The sequence below is a fragment of the Atheta coriaria genome, unplaced genomic scaffold (genome assembly GCF_025399875.1).
Source record: "Atheta coriaria isolate IRGN ID8LTWV9N9 unplaced genomic scaffold, Caltech_Dcor_3.1 hic_scaffold_9_pilon, whole genome shotgun sequence".
NCBI lineage: Eukaryota > Metazoa > Arthropoda > Insecta > Coleoptera > Staphylinidae > Dalotia > Dalotia coriaria.
The window spans coordinates 7,649,271-7,666,850 of record NW_027045451.1 but is presented as its reverse complement, the minus strand read 5'-3'; the positions used below and the strand labels follow the sequence as shown (position 1 = coordinate 7,666,850).

The window sequence follows — 17,580 nt, the reverse complement described above, 5'->3', positions numbered from 1 at the left end:
TGTCTTATTTTCTTAGTAAAAGATATACCTGTCTATCCCAAAATTTATTAATATTGATACTGTGGTTTTTGCGTGATTGTGTCACAAATAAACATATAAATTCACATTTCCATTTATAATATTAGCTATGCAATAATAATTTTGTTTGTTATTATTATTATAAAAATATTAAGATAATAAAAGTTTTATGCATATTTTGCTATTTTGCGTTAATTACTGAACATTAACTTATAATTTGATATTAATGAGGTAATCCGAGTTGCTAGAGTTGGGTGACTCCGGACTACTGTTCAAATTGCACTCGTTTTCATGTGGCATTCGACACTCTCTGCGATTCCCCGACGCTCACATCACACAAGCCACGTAATTCTCATCATGAGCATTTAGTAATTAGAGCGGTACAAAAAAGTGCATTTAGTGGTAATCACATGCACCGTCTGCAAAAACTACGAACTGTTGCTTAGGACCGCTAATTATTGTGCAATGTTTGCAGGAATTACCTTAAATAGATTAAATAGCAGATGAATGTTAGAAGCAAGCATTAAAGTTTTAATATTTGAGTAGCGGTATAAATACCGAACATATAGGCAATCAATATTACCTAGTTATTAAAATTGTTTGTATCCGCATGTTTGCGTTAATTATCATAATATAAGTGGTTCAATACGCTAAGGCCACTATTAAAACTTCAAACTGATATTAATGCACATTGAAATATCTAACATACCATTCTTGACCGCCTCGCACCAGCCTTTTGTTTATCGATAAGAAATAATACTTTATCAGTTACGTGTGTGTGCGGTGCGCACGATGTCTAGTCACGGTATCAGCACGCCTCGCACACTTCAAAGTGAGTATCCGAGTGCTCGACGAGTGCACGCCACCAACGTGCACTTATCAGCATCACCTTAATAGCCAATTAAACGTGCATAATCAAAGTATTGAATTTAAAAAATAAGTTCAAACCGATAAGTATTATTCGTTACACATGGATTTTAAATCGCGGCCGGATTATCAGTGCTGGTTTCACCAGTGTCGCGGTTGAACAGGAGCAGGATCACTAATGTCCTACGCAAAGATGGCCGTCGTGCTGACCGTTTCGATTATCTTTGGTCCGATCTGCGCGAAATAGACACGCTCGTGTTCGACGCAGTGTGTTTGTTTATTGAAGCGATGTAACAATCGCGAGTTTCGTGCGCCATCAAAGGTTCGCGAATCGGAAGGAAGTATTCGTTATAGATAGAGAGGTAATAGATCAAGTAATATTGATTGGCTTAATGGTGGGGCTCCGGTTGGACACAAAGATGACCTTCGCGAAGAAGAAGAAGCGATTTTCGAACAGTATACAGGAACTAGACGCGTTGAAATTGCTTCGAAAGCATTATCATAAGGTAAAGAAACAAATCAAAATATTTCTTTAATATTTTACAATGAGACGAAAACAAAAAACAATGAATATTATTTTAATTAAAATTTATTTCGTGGTGTAAAAATGCGAAAATTTCGTGTCGGGATAATATGTTAGCGCCTTTTATTAATTTTGCGCGTCGCTTTAATCCTTAATCCTTAATTAAAGCTTTCCATGTTGATTCGCAACGTGTGCTGGTGCTTTCCGCGTTTTCATCACATTATCACGCTATTTTATGTCATTCGTTTGCGCCGACTGGCTTTATCATTGTTCATCATACATTGTAAGTAATTATTTAATTTTATTGCGTACACGCGTTTACATGCATTTACAAATAAGCGAGAAGATAATTAAAAATGCATTTTTAACAGTCGCCAGTGAATTTTTCTCTTATATATAACCAAAGATAGTTAAATATTGAGGTTACAATTTTGTTTCTAGCGTAATATAGTCAATACATATTACGTTTTAAATCATTTGCACATGTACACAGTGCATGTTTTAATTATAAACTATTACATATTTTATTATCCATAATATTGTAGATTAGAAAATAGACTTAATCCTATATTATTACATTGTTTAATTATATTATTATTATTACAAAGTAAACGATGCACTCAACAAATTCCATGAAATTGTGTGAAAGTGAATTGAACTTTGATAAGATATACAAACATCCTACGAGTATTTGTAATGCCTTTAGACAGGATTTTATTCAATTAGACGAATTATAGCATAAAACATGGAATTTTCTGGTTATTTTTTTATCGCCCGATAAATAATATTAAACAAAGCAATTCGTTTATAAGCTTTTTTTGCGGATAAATGCTCTGATTAATTATGAATTGAATTTTTGTGGCATTAATTATCGCTTTAGGCTAAATTTAATTAATTATAATTGGATTTTAAGTTCTGCAAGATATTTCAGTATAAATATCAAAAGCAATTGAAAAATAAAAATAACAAGCATGAAATAACTCTGCAACAAAATAAAATTTTACCCAAACATATATCATTAGCTTATGTAAACTTTATCATCCGGTGTTCAAGGAACAGGAATTGAAGAGGCTTTCAAGCTGTCATGTTTCCTGCAAGGATAAAATTTCAGTCACATGTTCCGCAGTACAATGCAAAGAGTAAGCTGCAAAGTGTATCGAAGGAAAACTCGACCTGAATATATCATCATTATTGATATTCGTACTTACTTATGCATATTTTATTCATGTGATGAATGTATTACATCAACTTTGTTACAGTATCATTGCATGATCCTAGTATACATGCAGAGTTTAATTAATTTATATTCAAATCATATTCACTTTGAAAGCGCTTCAGAGAGATGTCGCGATGAATAAAGATTTAATCAATTATGCATGGCGTTGAATTCGGAACGGTTTTCCGCATGGATGCATCCGGAGTCCTTTGACAACTGACGACCGGCTGACGCCTGAAAGTTGCTTGAATTAATCATTGCAGTCCAGTCCGTTTAACCGATCTGCAAATGGAACCGGAAATTTATCTCGTGAAACAAAGGAATTATTTAAGTTTAAAAAGTCGTGTGAAACAAAGCAGAAAGTTTTAATAATGAAAGTTAATGGGTTGTAGTTTATAATGGTTTATACTAGTTTATAAAGTTCAGGCGAGCTTAATTCATTCACTGACATTTGCACAATTTAATTCGGTATTGTAACATCTGTGAGGTTTCCCGAGATTTCAATAACTAAAGTTACGTAGGTTTTAGTTATTTTCGTATTGCAGACTATAATAACTTGGTTTAATTAAGTAACTTATTGTATACATAGCTGCATTATTACAATGTGTTACTGTTCAGTTGTGTATTATGAGGATTATCTGGAATCAATATATAAATTTATTAATTAAGCTTATCTACAACGATTGCTCACATAAACTAGATGCACATTCAGTAATTGTGCAGTGGTTCTATTTGCAATGGTATTTTGCGCGGTTAGTGATGTGATTGTGGAATCTGAATGGATAACAAGTACCTCTACTCGTAGATAGAACCAACTATGTTGGTGAAATGAAGATATTAGCCCGGTTACTTCATATTTAGCACATATACTGACTTATACTGACTTAGTAGAGTAATCTTTAACTTTGTTTACGGTCAAATAATTCTATCTAAATATCTATTGATTTAAGGTCCTGATATTTTATCTTTAATTTTTTTACAAAACACTTAATTTTTGATCTTTCTTTCTTTTTATTTCCTCTTTCCTTACTCCTAACACACTATACACAGTTTTCTGATCGCTTACTTGTTAGCGCGCAGCTAGTCATGTAACTAATGTACATTCTCCCACTTCATTAGGCGGGTCGGGCACAAGTATAAAATAGCAGGCGCGTGCGATCACTGTGCTCAGTCATGCCTGCGTCTTTCTGATGCATTCGCTGTTATCTAGATACCTATCTCTCTCTTCGCATTTCTGGTTTTTGTAAGGTCGGATATACAGAATGTCGTAATTTTGATAATTTTTCCCATTGAAACTTCAGCCAATTAAATTTGATCTTTTTTCATTACATTTTTCCCTTTTTAGTTTTTCCACTAAAAAAAAAACAACAAAATCACTTACAAATCTGTTGTTTAAAAGTCCAATTTTGAACACTCAATTAAGAATAATTGTCTACTGTGGTAAAATAAATTGCCCGTCTGATCCCACTCTATCCAAAGGCAGACGGTGTGTGTATTTAAAAATTATCTCTCTAAACATCGTTTTGATAACAGTCACCACACAAGCACAGGTACACTCTAGTGAACATTCCGGCGTGCGGCAGTGAGTGCACGACAGCAAACAGCCGCAGCACGAATTAATTAATGATTCTATTACCGGTTCGGCATGATTTTAAATGACACAAATTACGCACCAATTTAATGATAAATAACTCTAGACACAGGTTTTAATTTAAGTTTTAATGTGTGGGTGTGTATCTGATACAGTGATTATGTGATTAAATGATGGATGATTAGTTTAATTAAAGTGAAATATGTCGAAAACTGTAAGGTTTGAATCTACAGAATCATTTGCTCGATATGAAAGGAAAATTACCAAGGTATTTATTTTCTGTTTTTGTCATTTATTGGAAAATTATTCATAATATTATTATAATTATTATAAAAGTTAAATCTTTATTAAATACTGCATATTTTTGTGCGAAGATATCATTTATTAGATGATTACACCTACAGCTATAAACAATTTAAGTTCTATAATGCAAGATTAAGAATTAAGAAATAAATAAATTCGTCTACTTCCACCTTTAAAGCGCCACTTTTTTCACAGTTTCAAGACTTGAAAAGAGGCACAAAGATTGTGATTAAAGTACTTTAGTTACGGGCCTTAGTCAATGGTAGTGCTTACGCCTGCGCATTTGCTTACGATGCAGCACAACACCACATGAAATTTCATGAGTCGTCCGTCAAACAAGTCAAAGCATGCGCTGATGTTCGTCGTGTCAGCGCGACTCGACCTGATCTGGCGCGCGGCACGGCGTTTATAACTTTACAATTATCAGTATTTTGCGAGCGAATATCCAAGGTTTTAGATACAAAAGTTCAAATATAAAAACCTCAACCAGGAAAGAGAGTGGAAGTAGGAAAAATCGCGTAGGCAGTATGTGGCTGAACGTTGTTAATAAAGCCACTTGGTACTTAATATACTATAATCGTCTTTCTCTTATCATTTATGAAAAAGTTAAACTATCACTAGGAATAAGTGACAATTGGTTGTTATGAAGTTATTTTCCCATTTTGTGCTTAATAACGCTTTATTTATTGAAACTTTCGCAACTTGTTAGTGCAAAGTTAAAGTCATTGCAGTTTGTTTCGATGAGACGCTCTTCAAACATTAATAAATCAAAACGCGATGTAAGCAAACATTCGCAGACATTGTGTCTCTCCGCTTGATATATTATTGTGACATCGAGCAATTCCCGGCTATCAGTGCAATTCTTGAATGAAGCAATGTAATGGATAAAAATACGATTCATATTTATTTAAATGTAGCTTTTGCTTGCCACTGCGTTCGCGTATATTCTAGTAAAATGTAACCTAACTAATTACCTTCATTGAAATACAATGGTAGCGTACAGTAAGTGTTTACTTAACTTTACTTAGCTAATTACCTTCATGTTCTCTACACCCATTGTATACCGATACAGCTAACCAGATTCGCAATTTTAATTTTAAAACGGAGATTTGAAATACAGCAGTGCATCTCCGACAATCGCACTGCAACGCCATCTTAATTTGGATCATATAACCATAATTATGAATGATACACCTTTTCAACTTATTTTATTCAAATTATGTTTGCGACATAAAGTAGCCTACTTGTTTTTCCTTGCTAGAAACATCTTTATATCAAAATATATCGAAATTAATTGAGGGGAGGCTCCGTTCACGAAAGCGTTTCCAATAAACATACAATTCATAATAACATTTTTAGTTAGGATGTTAGTTAAGGTAGTGCAATTTACCAACCTAATTCTTTATTTTGATTAGAAACAAGTTTCGTGTCATGTCGACGGATGCTCTCACTAAACTCTTACTAAAACCTTCCGGAAATTCGTATGCTGTTTACACGCTAGAGAGGTAACATTTCCGAGAGCTTTCCATGCGTTTCCTTATTGCCATGAGGAAAATTACATTTTCGTAGACTACTTTAGTCTCGGCGTAGCAGCCTGGCTTGTGGGATACGCGCGAGTGTCTACCGTTGGCAATTTGGGTTACTGGGTCGAACGGGAGGTTCCCGGAGATGTGGAGATGGAAAACGGAGCATGATGTTTTGGTGCAGTCGCCGGGTCTCGCGCCGCATGTGCGGGGATTCCGGATTACGCATTCATGGGCGCAGTGTGCGCGAAACTTTGCGAGCGAATTTTGGAAATTGCACGCAAGTTGCGAATGAAGCTTTACAGACACAAAGGGCGCGAGATATAAAGGCACACAAAGGCGTTGTGATAATCTCATACTTACGGATACGGAAGGCGGAAAACGGAAGGATATCAGTGATAAAGGATCAAATATGATTTGAACTTATGATCCCGAGGTTTCCTTTGCGTTACACCAAATTTATTTACTAAACAATGTTTAAATAAACAATATGGCGTAGACATTCATACTCATGGTTTCCGGTTGTGTTCATGGCTCAATTAACGACGCGCAATTAGTACAGGGCGCGTGCACTTGCCGTAAAAGTTTAATGAGAAGGCAAATGACGTCGTTGTGAAACTGTCGATGCATTTCACATGCACATTTTGCTACAGCAGCCGGTACATGCACATTTAATGTTACCTGCTATGCCTTATGCGCCTAAAAACACAATTTCAAATTTTTTACTTTCCAATCTACTTTTTACGTACCTTTTAGGGGCCCGTATTGTTTCATTGTTAAACAAACATTATATTTCTATATTGTTATGCGACGTTGAATTACGTAATATGAAAAAATGCTTAAATATAAATCGCATAATTTAAAAAACCTGTCGACTTTTTTCTGATGTTCATTTTGCTCTTCTTTCAGCCGCCTGCGCGAACCTGGATCGAATCGAATTTTCAGAAAAGGGAATGCAACACCTTTATCCCGTCGGCCACAGATGAACAGAGGTTAGTTTTGTAACAATAAAAAATATTCAATTTAAATCCGACTAAAAAAATCAGTGTAGTTCGTAGATAATTGGATTTTGACAATGTCATTATTATAATTTAAAAATATTACGCAAAAATATTTTATATTAATGTATTTCCAAAAATTCAATGACAAAAATATTCAATATTTTCTTAGTTACATGTCGTTATTATTAGGATTTCTTACTGCAATCACTTTTCTTCTCCCCGTCACGTTTAGCCTGCTTTTTGCATGACTTCTTCAACTGCTTCTTCCGGCGTTGGTAGAGAAATTTATACATTTTACGCTTATTCTTCAAATCACAAATTTCTTTATCCAGTTTAGCAATCACTTTATTTAAAGGCTGTCCACACACTTCGCCGGATTTCAGTATGTCTTTCATTCCTTTAGTGCTAGGCTTGCGCCTTGCTTTTTTTGATACACCTTTACATTTGGCTTTCCTTTTCCTCTTTGGTTTGCATGCTTTTTTCTTCGGTTTACAAGCTCCATCGCTGGGTGCGACTTCTTCAGTTCCTCCCCAGTCGGATGCAATATTATCTTCTTCTCCAGAGGCGGCTGGTGGTTGTGGATTGGCTACTTTCATTTTGATGATTGATAATTTTGAATATTTTTGCTAATTTTGATGGTGAATGCGGACTGATAATTTTGAAATACCGAAACTGAATTATTTGAATGTTTATTGTAACATAGAAATGTAAATAACAAAAGAAAAATGGGCGATTTGATTTATTTTTACTATGTAGTTGTTTTTGACGAACTTGGCACAGTCTAATCGAAAAATGTTTTGAATTATTTACTTAACTTTAAAGCGCTGTTTTTCAATGTTTTGAGACACAAACAGTGGTACTTTAAACACGAACGGTCAAAGTCGTGACTAAAGTAACTTTTGTCTCGGGACGGAGCTTGCGCCTGCGTATTTGCCTACGGTACAGCCCAAGACTGTGAAATGCCATGTGCCGTCAAAGAAGTCAAAAATGCTCTCCTCCTGCTGTGTTGGCGCTGCGCTACATGGCCCAGCACACGGCATGGCATTTATAATTACATTATTTCCCAGTAGTGTGCGTATTTCGAAGATTTAAAATACAAAAGTTCGAATACAAAACTTTTATGATGGAAATAGAAAAAATAAACACACGATTGATTATACCTGACGAAAGGTTCCGTTTAGCCACTTGATACTATTTTTGATACTATTTTCATAAGCTTGAAATTCATGTACTGCTCGAGGCGGCACGCTTTATTGTATCGAATTGGTAGGTATAATCCGCATAGTAAATTTTACCTTTCAAGTATTAGTTTTGTAACAACAGTAGCCTACTTGTTTTTCCTCGGTTTGAATTTATAATGTTAGTTAGGATTTTATCTGCATGCTTCGGAAACTACCCCAACATTAATGGTTGCGTGATAGAAGGCTTCTTCATTCTTGGGATTTTGGGATAACATTACCTTACTTAATATTATTAAGAAATCTCAATGCCTTCTCAATTTAAGGAGATAGGTTCTACAAATCAAATATTATTAAAATCTGTTCCTGATTATAAATTATTTTTGTTGACTTTGTTTTAATTTTAGTTAGATGGATGGAATTTTGATAGATGGCAAGAAGAATAGTAGACACTTATATAATTTTTACATTGTTTTATTCTAAATAAACTTTAATTACGCCCAAAATAATCAATGCCGTAGTACATTTCTATTAGAATTTAACTTATTTTTTACTTCACATTTAATTTCGGTTTCTTCGTTTTTGATTTCTATCATGGGAAGGTTTCTTCTTTTGCTTAGTTCTGCCTGAATCGTCGTATAACTTAGAAAGATTATCATACATTCGGCGTTGTTCTTTTAACGCACGAATATCTTTCCCCAATTGAACTATGATATCTCTATATGACCTCCCACCAAGGTGTGATCTTCGGCTTATATGTCTGTCTATTGGATGTTTTGTTTTGTTCATAGTGCGTGTATTTTTTCTTACTACGTCACTAGTATCCTTCGTATGACGTCTTTTAGCAGTGTTTGTATTTGGTGATTTACTACCGTTATACTCGTATCTCCGTTTCCTTTGCACACCACTGCTTTCGGAACTTCGTTTACGTTTCAGATTCCTACTGTTCTTTATTGGACTCGTATTTGGTTTGTGTATTATATTTTTTTGGAATTTCATGGCATTGGTTTTTGCAATACGTTTATAGATAGTACGACCTGATGATGTTCCCTCTGGTTGATACTCCTCTTCTTCATCAGTTGAGGAATCATTCAAATTAAAAGATGGCCCTCTGATTACTCCAATAAATTCAACTGAGCTGTTTGGTGAATTGGAACAAGAAATTGTTTCTTCTTTCCTCTTTGGTTTTGTAAAATGTGATAATGAAATTTTAGATGGTTGGTTCCAGTTGTCCTTCATTGTGACAGAATTTCTCGAGTGTTCTGGTGTTGCAAAAGCCACTTGCATCGCAGCGTCATACGTTAATGGATCACATTGTTGGAAACATTCGTCTGTGTTTAAATTGCAGAGAGTATCTGCACATAATTCTGGTTTGATAAAAATTTGGTTTTGTTGATCTCCTTGTTGTACACAGCTTTCCAGTATACCTGCTTGAATAGGGTTTTTGCTGAGATTCTCAATTTCTGGAGGTGCACTATTAGTACTCATTTGCATATCCGAAGATGTTTCTTTTGTAGAAAATTCTGTTTTTCCGTACGGCAACGAACAGGTATCTAATAGAGGTGGCCTGCTTTGGTTGTTGTCTTGTTTAAGTCGTAGTTTCATTATCGCTTTGTGGGTGAAGCGTTTCTTTTCGTGCATGTTCATTTTGGCCCACAGTTTGGCCACGTGCGATGCTAGGGACATGATGGTTTGGCTAGGATGTGTCAGTTCATAAGACCGGTAGAAGTTGATGAAGGGATTCCTTGAGATTTTCAAATGGGAAGTTACGTTCTCTTCGTCGTTGTCGCCATTGTCGAGCTGGAGGTTTTGCCATAGTTTGTGGTATTCAGCACATAGTCTTTTGTTATAATGCATTGCAACTTAAATAATTTCGGACGGTGAAGTTTTTTTTTGTTACTTTAAAATGTCATTGTCGATAAATACAAAACAAATAAAAATAATAATTTAAAGCAGCCTACTGACTCTTACATAATATCAACCTAAATTTAAAAAATATTGATTTACTAGTAGTCTACTCTTGCTTTGCTAAGATCCGTTCAATTATGAAAAGTCCGGTTGGGTCCTTAAAACATTGCGAATTGATGCAGGACTTGTTGACTTCTGAGCGATATTCGTTTCAACCTTATTTAGTTCTTATCTTCATCTTTCATTCTTATCATGATTAATTGGTGCTTAGATGAACTTATTTGCATAAAATTTCTTATTTTCCTAAAATAGTAACGAATTATATTTTAGAATTGGATTAAAGTGCATTAATAGCCTAAAATTAATGCAAATATGTATAATAGAAGAGAATTTCTCTTTCTTTTTAATCGAAACATACACTAGTTACTTTTTTATCAAAATCTACGTGGACGAAACTGCTGACAGAAACTGGCAAGCTGACAGATTCACTAGCAGTAGTCTTAGCAATTCAGTTTTCATTCTTTTGCAATCGAGGAAAATCCCAACGTATCTCCAACACTCGCTATGCATATATGCATGACGGTAGTCGTCGGGCATATCTTATTTGCATACACTCGGTGTAAGTATATGAATGAAACGAAAAATTTTAGTTTGCAAAAAGTCATAAATATTTCGTTTAATTTAAAATAAACTTACATATTGAATTGATTCATGGTTATAAAAAGTGATTATATCACGTATTAATAATAACTTAAGATTATTTTTAAAATCAAGTAAATAGTCACTAATTTAGTCTTCACTGTGATTAATTGAGGTACTAACGAGTGTTTCCTGAAGTTGATTCGACTTCACAATTTGCACCTTAAACCAAACACCGTTTGCTTCGTACTTGAATGTTCGTATAACCGTTTTCGGTAATCCAAAAGACAGTCCTTTTGAAATCAAACTCATGGGTGAAGTATCTATTGTCTGGCATATATCAGACCAAGCAATGGATCTCGGCGAGTTTGGTCTGGTCAAAAATTCCATCTAAAAACAACACAAATTAATTTGAATTAAGTTTGTAATTTTAATAGCAATCTAATTTGAAATGTAATTTTCGAATATACATACTTGCAATGAATAAAATTTTGCGTCATCTTCAGGTCCAATTAAATTAAGACACCAGTACATAACTTCATTGTGAACCAGTCGTGTGAGATAAAATAGATTATCAAATGCAGCGACCAGATTCACCTCATCATCAGCATCGGTACCTGGTTTCCATCTGTCTAAATTGTCTTCTTGCATCCATGCGCGTTCAGGATGCACACTTAACGCGTGCTCGTGCATGTCTTTCGTTAAACCTATCCAGTTGCATTTTCCACCATCGTTTTTCAAGATCATACAGCGATACGTCCTATAACTGAGTTATTTGCTAATAAATAAAAGACCACTTTACTAAAATTGATTAATACGTACACACAATTCCGTTGGTGATCAGCTATTTCTGCCTTCTTTAAGTAGGTCTCGCATCCTTCCTCCGCATACTTGCATGGATACTCAAACAGCGCCACTAGTGCTTCCAGAGTATAGTTGCGCATTTTGGTGAAGAGGCCTCGGCACAAGGGACAAAATTGCACAGCATTTCGACATTTACTGCACAGACTATGTCCATTGCGACAGATTTGAATATTACCAGTCAACAACTCTAAACAGGCTGGACATTCGATTGCCCGTAGAAGCGGCGACCACGTGTTTCTTTTTTTATTTGCTACTGCCATGTTGTCCAATGTGTTTCTAGTTTGGTGTTCAACACGCAACTGACTCTTGAACTGCATTTTGGTACCATTATCAATAATAGGTGACATTTCACTTCTACAATTGTAGATTTCTTCTACTTTACACTTCAAGTTTTGTTTATTAAGATGATTTGAAGTTTGTACTGATATTCTATGCTTCAAATGGTACTTATTTTTAATGTCATTTTTGAAAAAAAATTGTGTGCTAAAATATTACCTCTTTTTTATATTAGTTGTTGGTCCTTGAACAAACAAATTACACCTTAAGCAGAGAAGCAATGTTTTTTCATATGCTTGGAAGCTTTATTTCCGCTGGAAACCGAGTTTACCGCTCTTATTACATACAATTTGCTAAATCTCCATGGTGCTCAGGCGTTTCATCTAGTTTCGTTCAACTCTCCGCTCAAGAAAAAAGTCTAGGTAAATTATTAAAGCCTACTTTAGTTGAAATTAAATTTTTGAATTGTTATTACATCTACCAATTTCCTGAGAAGATTTCACTTTTAATTTAGTTTGAAATCTACCACGCTTGGATTTAATTTAATTTTGGAAGACACATTGGGACTCTTTGTGAGTATTACTCAGTTTCTGTAAGTCTGGCTTGTCTTTAATTACGCCTCACACATCTTCCGAGTATCTTCTAATTCAACCCTTGGTGCCTTCTGCGGTTTCTCCAAGTCTGGAGGACTTGTATGAAATATTAATATTTCAAACACCCAAAAGGATAATGTTTGCAGGTTGTTAAACACATAGAGTAAGATGTAAGTGAAAGTAAACATTTTCGTTGCAAACTTTGCAATAATTACAATTATTGCTTGTTGTCATAGCGACATAGGATTCCAAATTTATACAACACGTTGCTCTTGGCTACCGCAGAAATCGATAACAAGGGGAGGTATTCGCAATGCGCTTGTGTGTTTGTTACCGGATTGAGAATATTATAGACTGGTTTCTTATAGTTGAGTAGCTTTTGACAGCGGCTTTGTTTGAATAAATTTTAGTAAAAAATAAATATTTTTCTTGTTTCTTTGATATATTAGGTGTATGGCTACTTCGCAAATTTTAATTTTAATGAAGAAAGCTAATTTTGCATCATAAGTTAGTTAAGTTAGCTATATAATGATGGAATCTATATAATAATCTTCATTCATTATTTTACACTTTTCAAGGTATACTTTTGCAATGTAAAGTAACTGGACAGTAACTAAATTGATTTCCCAATTTTCGTTTAAAAATTAAGTCGCAAAATCTGTTTGTAAGCGCATAACTCAACATTGCCTAAACTAATTTGGCCAATTCTTTTTTTAAATGTTAGTTAAAATTCAAGGATGGTGTTTGTAGCGAGAAAAATCGAATAATTGCCGGGAAAACCCTAAAGACTGCCCTTTTTTATAGAATAAAAGTTGGCATTGAGATTCAATCTTAGTTATAGTTAAATAGTTGAATCCGAGATGGCGCGCTATAATTACATTTTATTAAACACTACCGGTACGAAGTCGCGGGCAAAGGCTAGTTGTTCATATTTTCTCACTTTTCAAACTTTCTTTAGACTTCTATAAAAATAGGTATATTCATTGTTGAGTTTTAGCGAGACTTGCAATTAATTCATTAAATTATTTGTTATACATGTGAATCTTTTCTCTCCTGATGATTTTATGAGAAAATTTTGAAATTATCACAAAATTACAACATTCCTGATTTTTTTTGATAATGTGTTTGGCAGAAAACATGGATGGTTATTGACAAGGTGTAGTGTCGAAAATAGACGGAACGTAAGAAAAAGTAGCATGCCTCTGACAGGGCGATAATCCTCGGAGGATTTTTATCCTCCTGGCACGTAACACATTTTCTTTCCCTTTCTCAGGACATTTGTCTACTTCTCCGTAGTCACGCCACATAAAAATTGCAATTTTTCAATGTTTTATAAGTTACACTTGCGTTCCGTTTCAACGAATATCCAGAGAAAGAAAGCAGTTTATTTGCTTGCGCAATATTAAAAATATATCTACAAGTTTATTTATTTATCAAAGTAAGAATTTCTGCTTCGTCTCTTCAGTGAATCAATAGGTATACATTCGAAAAGAGCTACTCATGTGTGATATTCCAATCTCACTCGGAATTTTCAGTAATATGCTGTGTGGGTAGAGGCATTTTGTGCGCTATGCATCCTCTTCAAATATCAGAACATCGTTCGAACGTAATTGAAAACTAGAAAACCTGCGATGCACGGAATGGCAAACTGAGTTATTTTTTAGGCTTTCTGTTATTCCATACATTCTTCTTCATTTTTTGCTTTCATATCTTGAAGGTTGTGGGTTCACTGCTTGAGTTTTTCTTTCTCTTGTTGGGCTCGTAAAAGCAACCGGGCGAAGCAACACGTGCCCATTTTGCGCATTTATTGCACTCGGGAAATGGGGCAGGCAAATGGACGGGATGACGAAAAAATGTCAGGTAGTCGCGCAAAAAAGGATCAAACTTCAGAAGCAGGCAGGAGCACAACCACTATAGGGACACGTGTAACTGTTGGCGGACGAACGTTAAACGGCGCAGAAATTTACATTATAAGAGAGGTTTAATTGTTCCATTTGCATACTTTGTATTGCGGAAACTGAAAGTCCTGTTTAGCATGAAATAAAATCGAAATTTCTACATACACAAAATTTAATGCTGTTTTAAAAGTAATTTTCGTTGAATTACTTTTATATCCACTGTTTTGTCACTCAAAATCTCTACTATTGTGTACTATAGCATACAATTTATTTCGAAAAAAATAAATTAAAATTTCTGTTTTCAAATAGTGTACTGTTTTTAATTCAGTGCGAATAAAATTTTAAAACATGTTGGTTAGTTAATATTTAATTACTTCCTGGAGGAATATCGATTTTTTGTACTCTTTGTACTGTCGAGTCACAGCCTGTATTGTTGGCAGTTCAGAGTTTCCATTTTCATGCAATCGAGGAAAATCCTATCGTATCTCCGACACTCGTTATGCATATATGCATGAAGGTAGTCGAGAGGCAAATCTTATTTGCATACGTTCGGTGTAAATTCATGTGTGAAAAGAAATGGTTGTTATTTTACTTTTTAGTCACAAATATTTCTATTGCTTCCAAATAAAATCGTTGAAATCATACATTATTATAAATTGGTTAGTAATGATACCGCTGCACAATTTACGCCGTGAATAAACACTTTTTTCTTTGTTACTGAATATTGATACAATTTTCATCGGCAGATTAAAACGTCTTGTTTTAGTGAAATAATAGTTTCATCAAAAAATAACAAATAAATATACTTTAAGTTAGTAGAATAATTTCAAAATATACTTAACTTTTAGTGTATGAAATTTTGCGTCCTCATGACATATTTCATATCTACATTGTGAACGAGCATGAGATAAAATCATCACGGCCGGCAATACGCGGCACTTCATTATCCACATACTCGTAAGCACTTGGTTTACATCTGTATAGAATGTTCTGGAGCATGTCGTTTGCCAAACCAATTCAGTTGCATTTCTCACCCACATTCTTCGGGATTATACAGGAATACAACCATGACTCCCCATGATTCCCCAAAGAATGAAGGCACCAAAGTATAAAAATGTCATACCTAGCCGGAATTCTTTTTGTAATTGTTCTTTTTGTCTTCTCTAAGAAGGTTTTGTATCCCTGCATCGCATACTTGCATGGAGACTGGAACATCTCGACTACGGGGTGGGTCACTACTCTAGGTCACTTATCAATTCCAATCAGACTGGCTACCACGTGTTTTTTTTTTATTTACTACTACCATATCAGTGTTCAGTGTTCAATATGCTCTTGGCGCGTGAATTGTATGTTGGTAAAATTCTAAATAACTATCGATGACATTTCATCAGACAAATATTTCTTTCATCTTGCTCCCCAAGGTCTGGGTATTGAGAGTATTGACATTCCAAACTCCAAGTGGTGGTAATTTTGGGAGCGTTATTGGTTCACTTATTAAATTCCAAACTTAGCTTAGAATTTTTAAGATATTGACGAAATATATCGAACTTTCTCTCATATCACATGGATATTAGTTAGTACCTATTTTCAACGCAAACTCTAAAGTACTGGAAGCAAAATTGACTTTTTGATATGCATTGTTCTCCGTTTTTTAAGTTTAATCTATGCAAAGATTAAACAAAAATAAGTTTGTCAAGTTTTTCTAATTAACTGGAACGCTTTCGCTTTGAAGCAAAGAAAAGAACGCTCAAGCTTAAAAAGATTTTAAAAGTCTGCTCCCCAGAGTTATCTTTTAATTAACTGTTTTTAATTTTAAAAGTTGAAATAAAAAATAAAATATATTATAATTTCACAACATTTCGTAAACACAAAGACAAAAGATTTGGATCACTTAATAGTTTCCTTAATTGTGATTTCATTTATTTCAGATGTTGTTGCGGTCGTGCCGTGGGCTACCATGGCCTCCAACCGCCTCATCCTCTACACGTCGACGGCATGTGGCTGCCGTCGAAGAACACCCGCACCTCATCTACGGACGCCTTCGGCACCCTCGATTTCCAGGGCGGGGCGCATTCGACCAAAGCTCAGGTAAACCACACCATCAAACTTTGTGTACTTTAATTGTTAATTAATTAATTATAAGAGAATAATTTCATTACATCGCTTGACGTTAATGGTTTCACGTACGTCTTAATACAAATTATTTTAAGTACTTAAAAGTACCTACTAAATTATGTCTGCTATTATTTTTTTTATTTATTATATATTCCAGACAGAAAATAAATTATTAAGAGTAAATCAGGATTATATAAAATTAGACTCTTAATAATTTAGTTTTTTATGACTTTTTCAAAGGATTCGCGCGAAGTAAGAGCAGAATTTCTTATTTGTTATTCTCTTTCTTGTTATTCCCCTCTTGAGTCTTTCCGACCAACAATACACTGAAAATCGATACTGTTCATTTCAAGTTTGTGTTGTTGTTCATGAACTTTCTAACATTTTGCATGTTCTTTTGCAGTTTATAAAATATCATGAATATTATAAAACTAAAAATACTTTTTTAACTTTGAATGTGCTTTATTAAAATTAAGGTTTATGTTTAGGAACTGCATTTTTTAACTGTAAGCAACTAAGTTTTACAATACGTAATATTTTTAAAAATATTTTTATGAAATATGCTGAAACCTTCCAGCAATCATTTTAAAATTTCCTCTACTCAGTCTTTGTAGAGGAATCGTAATAACATCATAATTGATTCAGTCATGATACTCACCAGTATCATACATCTTGTCGAAATAGAAACGAAAAATGTTCGCGAAAAGAAAATTACGTTTCTAACGAAAACGGTTTTCACCCGGAGTGGTGAAATCAAATTAGGTCACTCAGGCAATAAATGCTTGATATAGTTGGAGTGGGTCTTCCATGGCACGTTCACTTTGCACAAAATATATAACTATCACTATCACATTTTTCCTTGTGTTGATAAAAGGTAATATTACCCAAAAAAAAAAATTAAAAAATGAGTCTAGATTGAGTGGTGAGTGCGATTATTAAAAGCTTTTTTTATGAAAGTTACAAAATGCGTTTGTCCATTCGTTTCATCGTGATAATTCAGCATTTCTGCAAAAGGTTTTTCATCTAAAGAGAGGGACGCAAAAAGCACCGCAATTACGAATTCTTTT

General features: G+C 34.4%; 3 protein-coding genes and 2 long non-coding RNA genes across 14 annotated transcripts in view; 1 reads left to right on the top strand and 4 right to left on the bottom strand.

Annotated features, from left to right (window-relative positions):
* Trpm (transient receptor potential cation channel, subfamily M) overlaps window positions 1–17,580 on the top strand; it is a 39,122-nt gene that overhangs the window by 10,126 nt on the left and 11,416 nt on the right. For 2 of the 10 annotated variants that reach the window (XM_065312265.1, XM_065312261.1), the window contains exons 1-3: window positions 990–1,391; window positions 6,951–7,033; window positions 16,327–16,486. In XM_065312265.1, coding sequence (XP_065168337.1) covers window positions 1,278–1,391; window positions 6,951–7,033; window positions 16,327–16,486 — 357 coding nt within the window. In that variant the 5' untranslated portion in view covers window positions 990–1,277. Of the gene's footprint in view, window positions 1–984; window positions 1,392–4,347; window positions 4,484–6,950; window positions 7,034–16,326; window positions 16,487–17,580 lie in introns of those variants that run through there. The other 8 variants (XM_065312263.1, XM_065312262.1, XM_065312258.1 and 5 more) reach the window with 7 other exon arrangements.
* LOC135799250 (uncharacterized) lies at window positions 2,610–4,221 on the bottom strand. Its single transcript, XR_010549954.1, has 2 exons — window positions 4,006–4,221; window positions 2,610–2,906 (listed from the first exon to the last, which is right to left on the bottom strand). It is a non-coding gene; the product is annotated as an uncharacterized lncRNA (long non-coding RNA).
* LOC135799251 (uncharacterized) lies at window positions 6,479–6,957 on the bottom strand. The gene is made up of 2 exons (XR_010549955.1): window positions 6,791–6,957; window positions 6,479–6,740 (listed from the first exon to the last, which is right to left on the bottom strand). It is a non-coding gene; the product is annotated as an uncharacterized lncRNA (long non-coding RNA).
* Window positions 8,674–10,175, bottom strand: LOC135799241 (uncharacterized). Its single transcript, XM_065312268.1, has one exon. It carries the CDS (start codon window positions 10,075–10,077, stop codon window positions 8,782–8,784), a length of 1,296 nt encoding a protein of 431 aa, XP_065168340.1. The 5' UTR covers window positions 10,078–10,175; the 3' UTR covers window positions 8,674–8,781.
* LOC135799244 (E3 ubiquitin-protein ligase siah-1-like) lies at window positions 10,773–11,938 on the bottom strand. The gene is made up of 3 exons (XM_065312273.1): window positions 11,590–11,938; window positions 11,242–11,533; window positions 10,773–11,157 (listed from the first exon to the last, which is right to left on the bottom strand). The coding sequence occupies exons 1-3, from the start codon at window positions 11,889–11,891 to the stop codon at window positions 10,918–10,920; spliced, it is 834 nt and encodes a 277-aa protein (XP_065168345.1). The 5' UTR covers window positions 11,892–11,938; the 3' UTR covers window positions 10,773–10,917.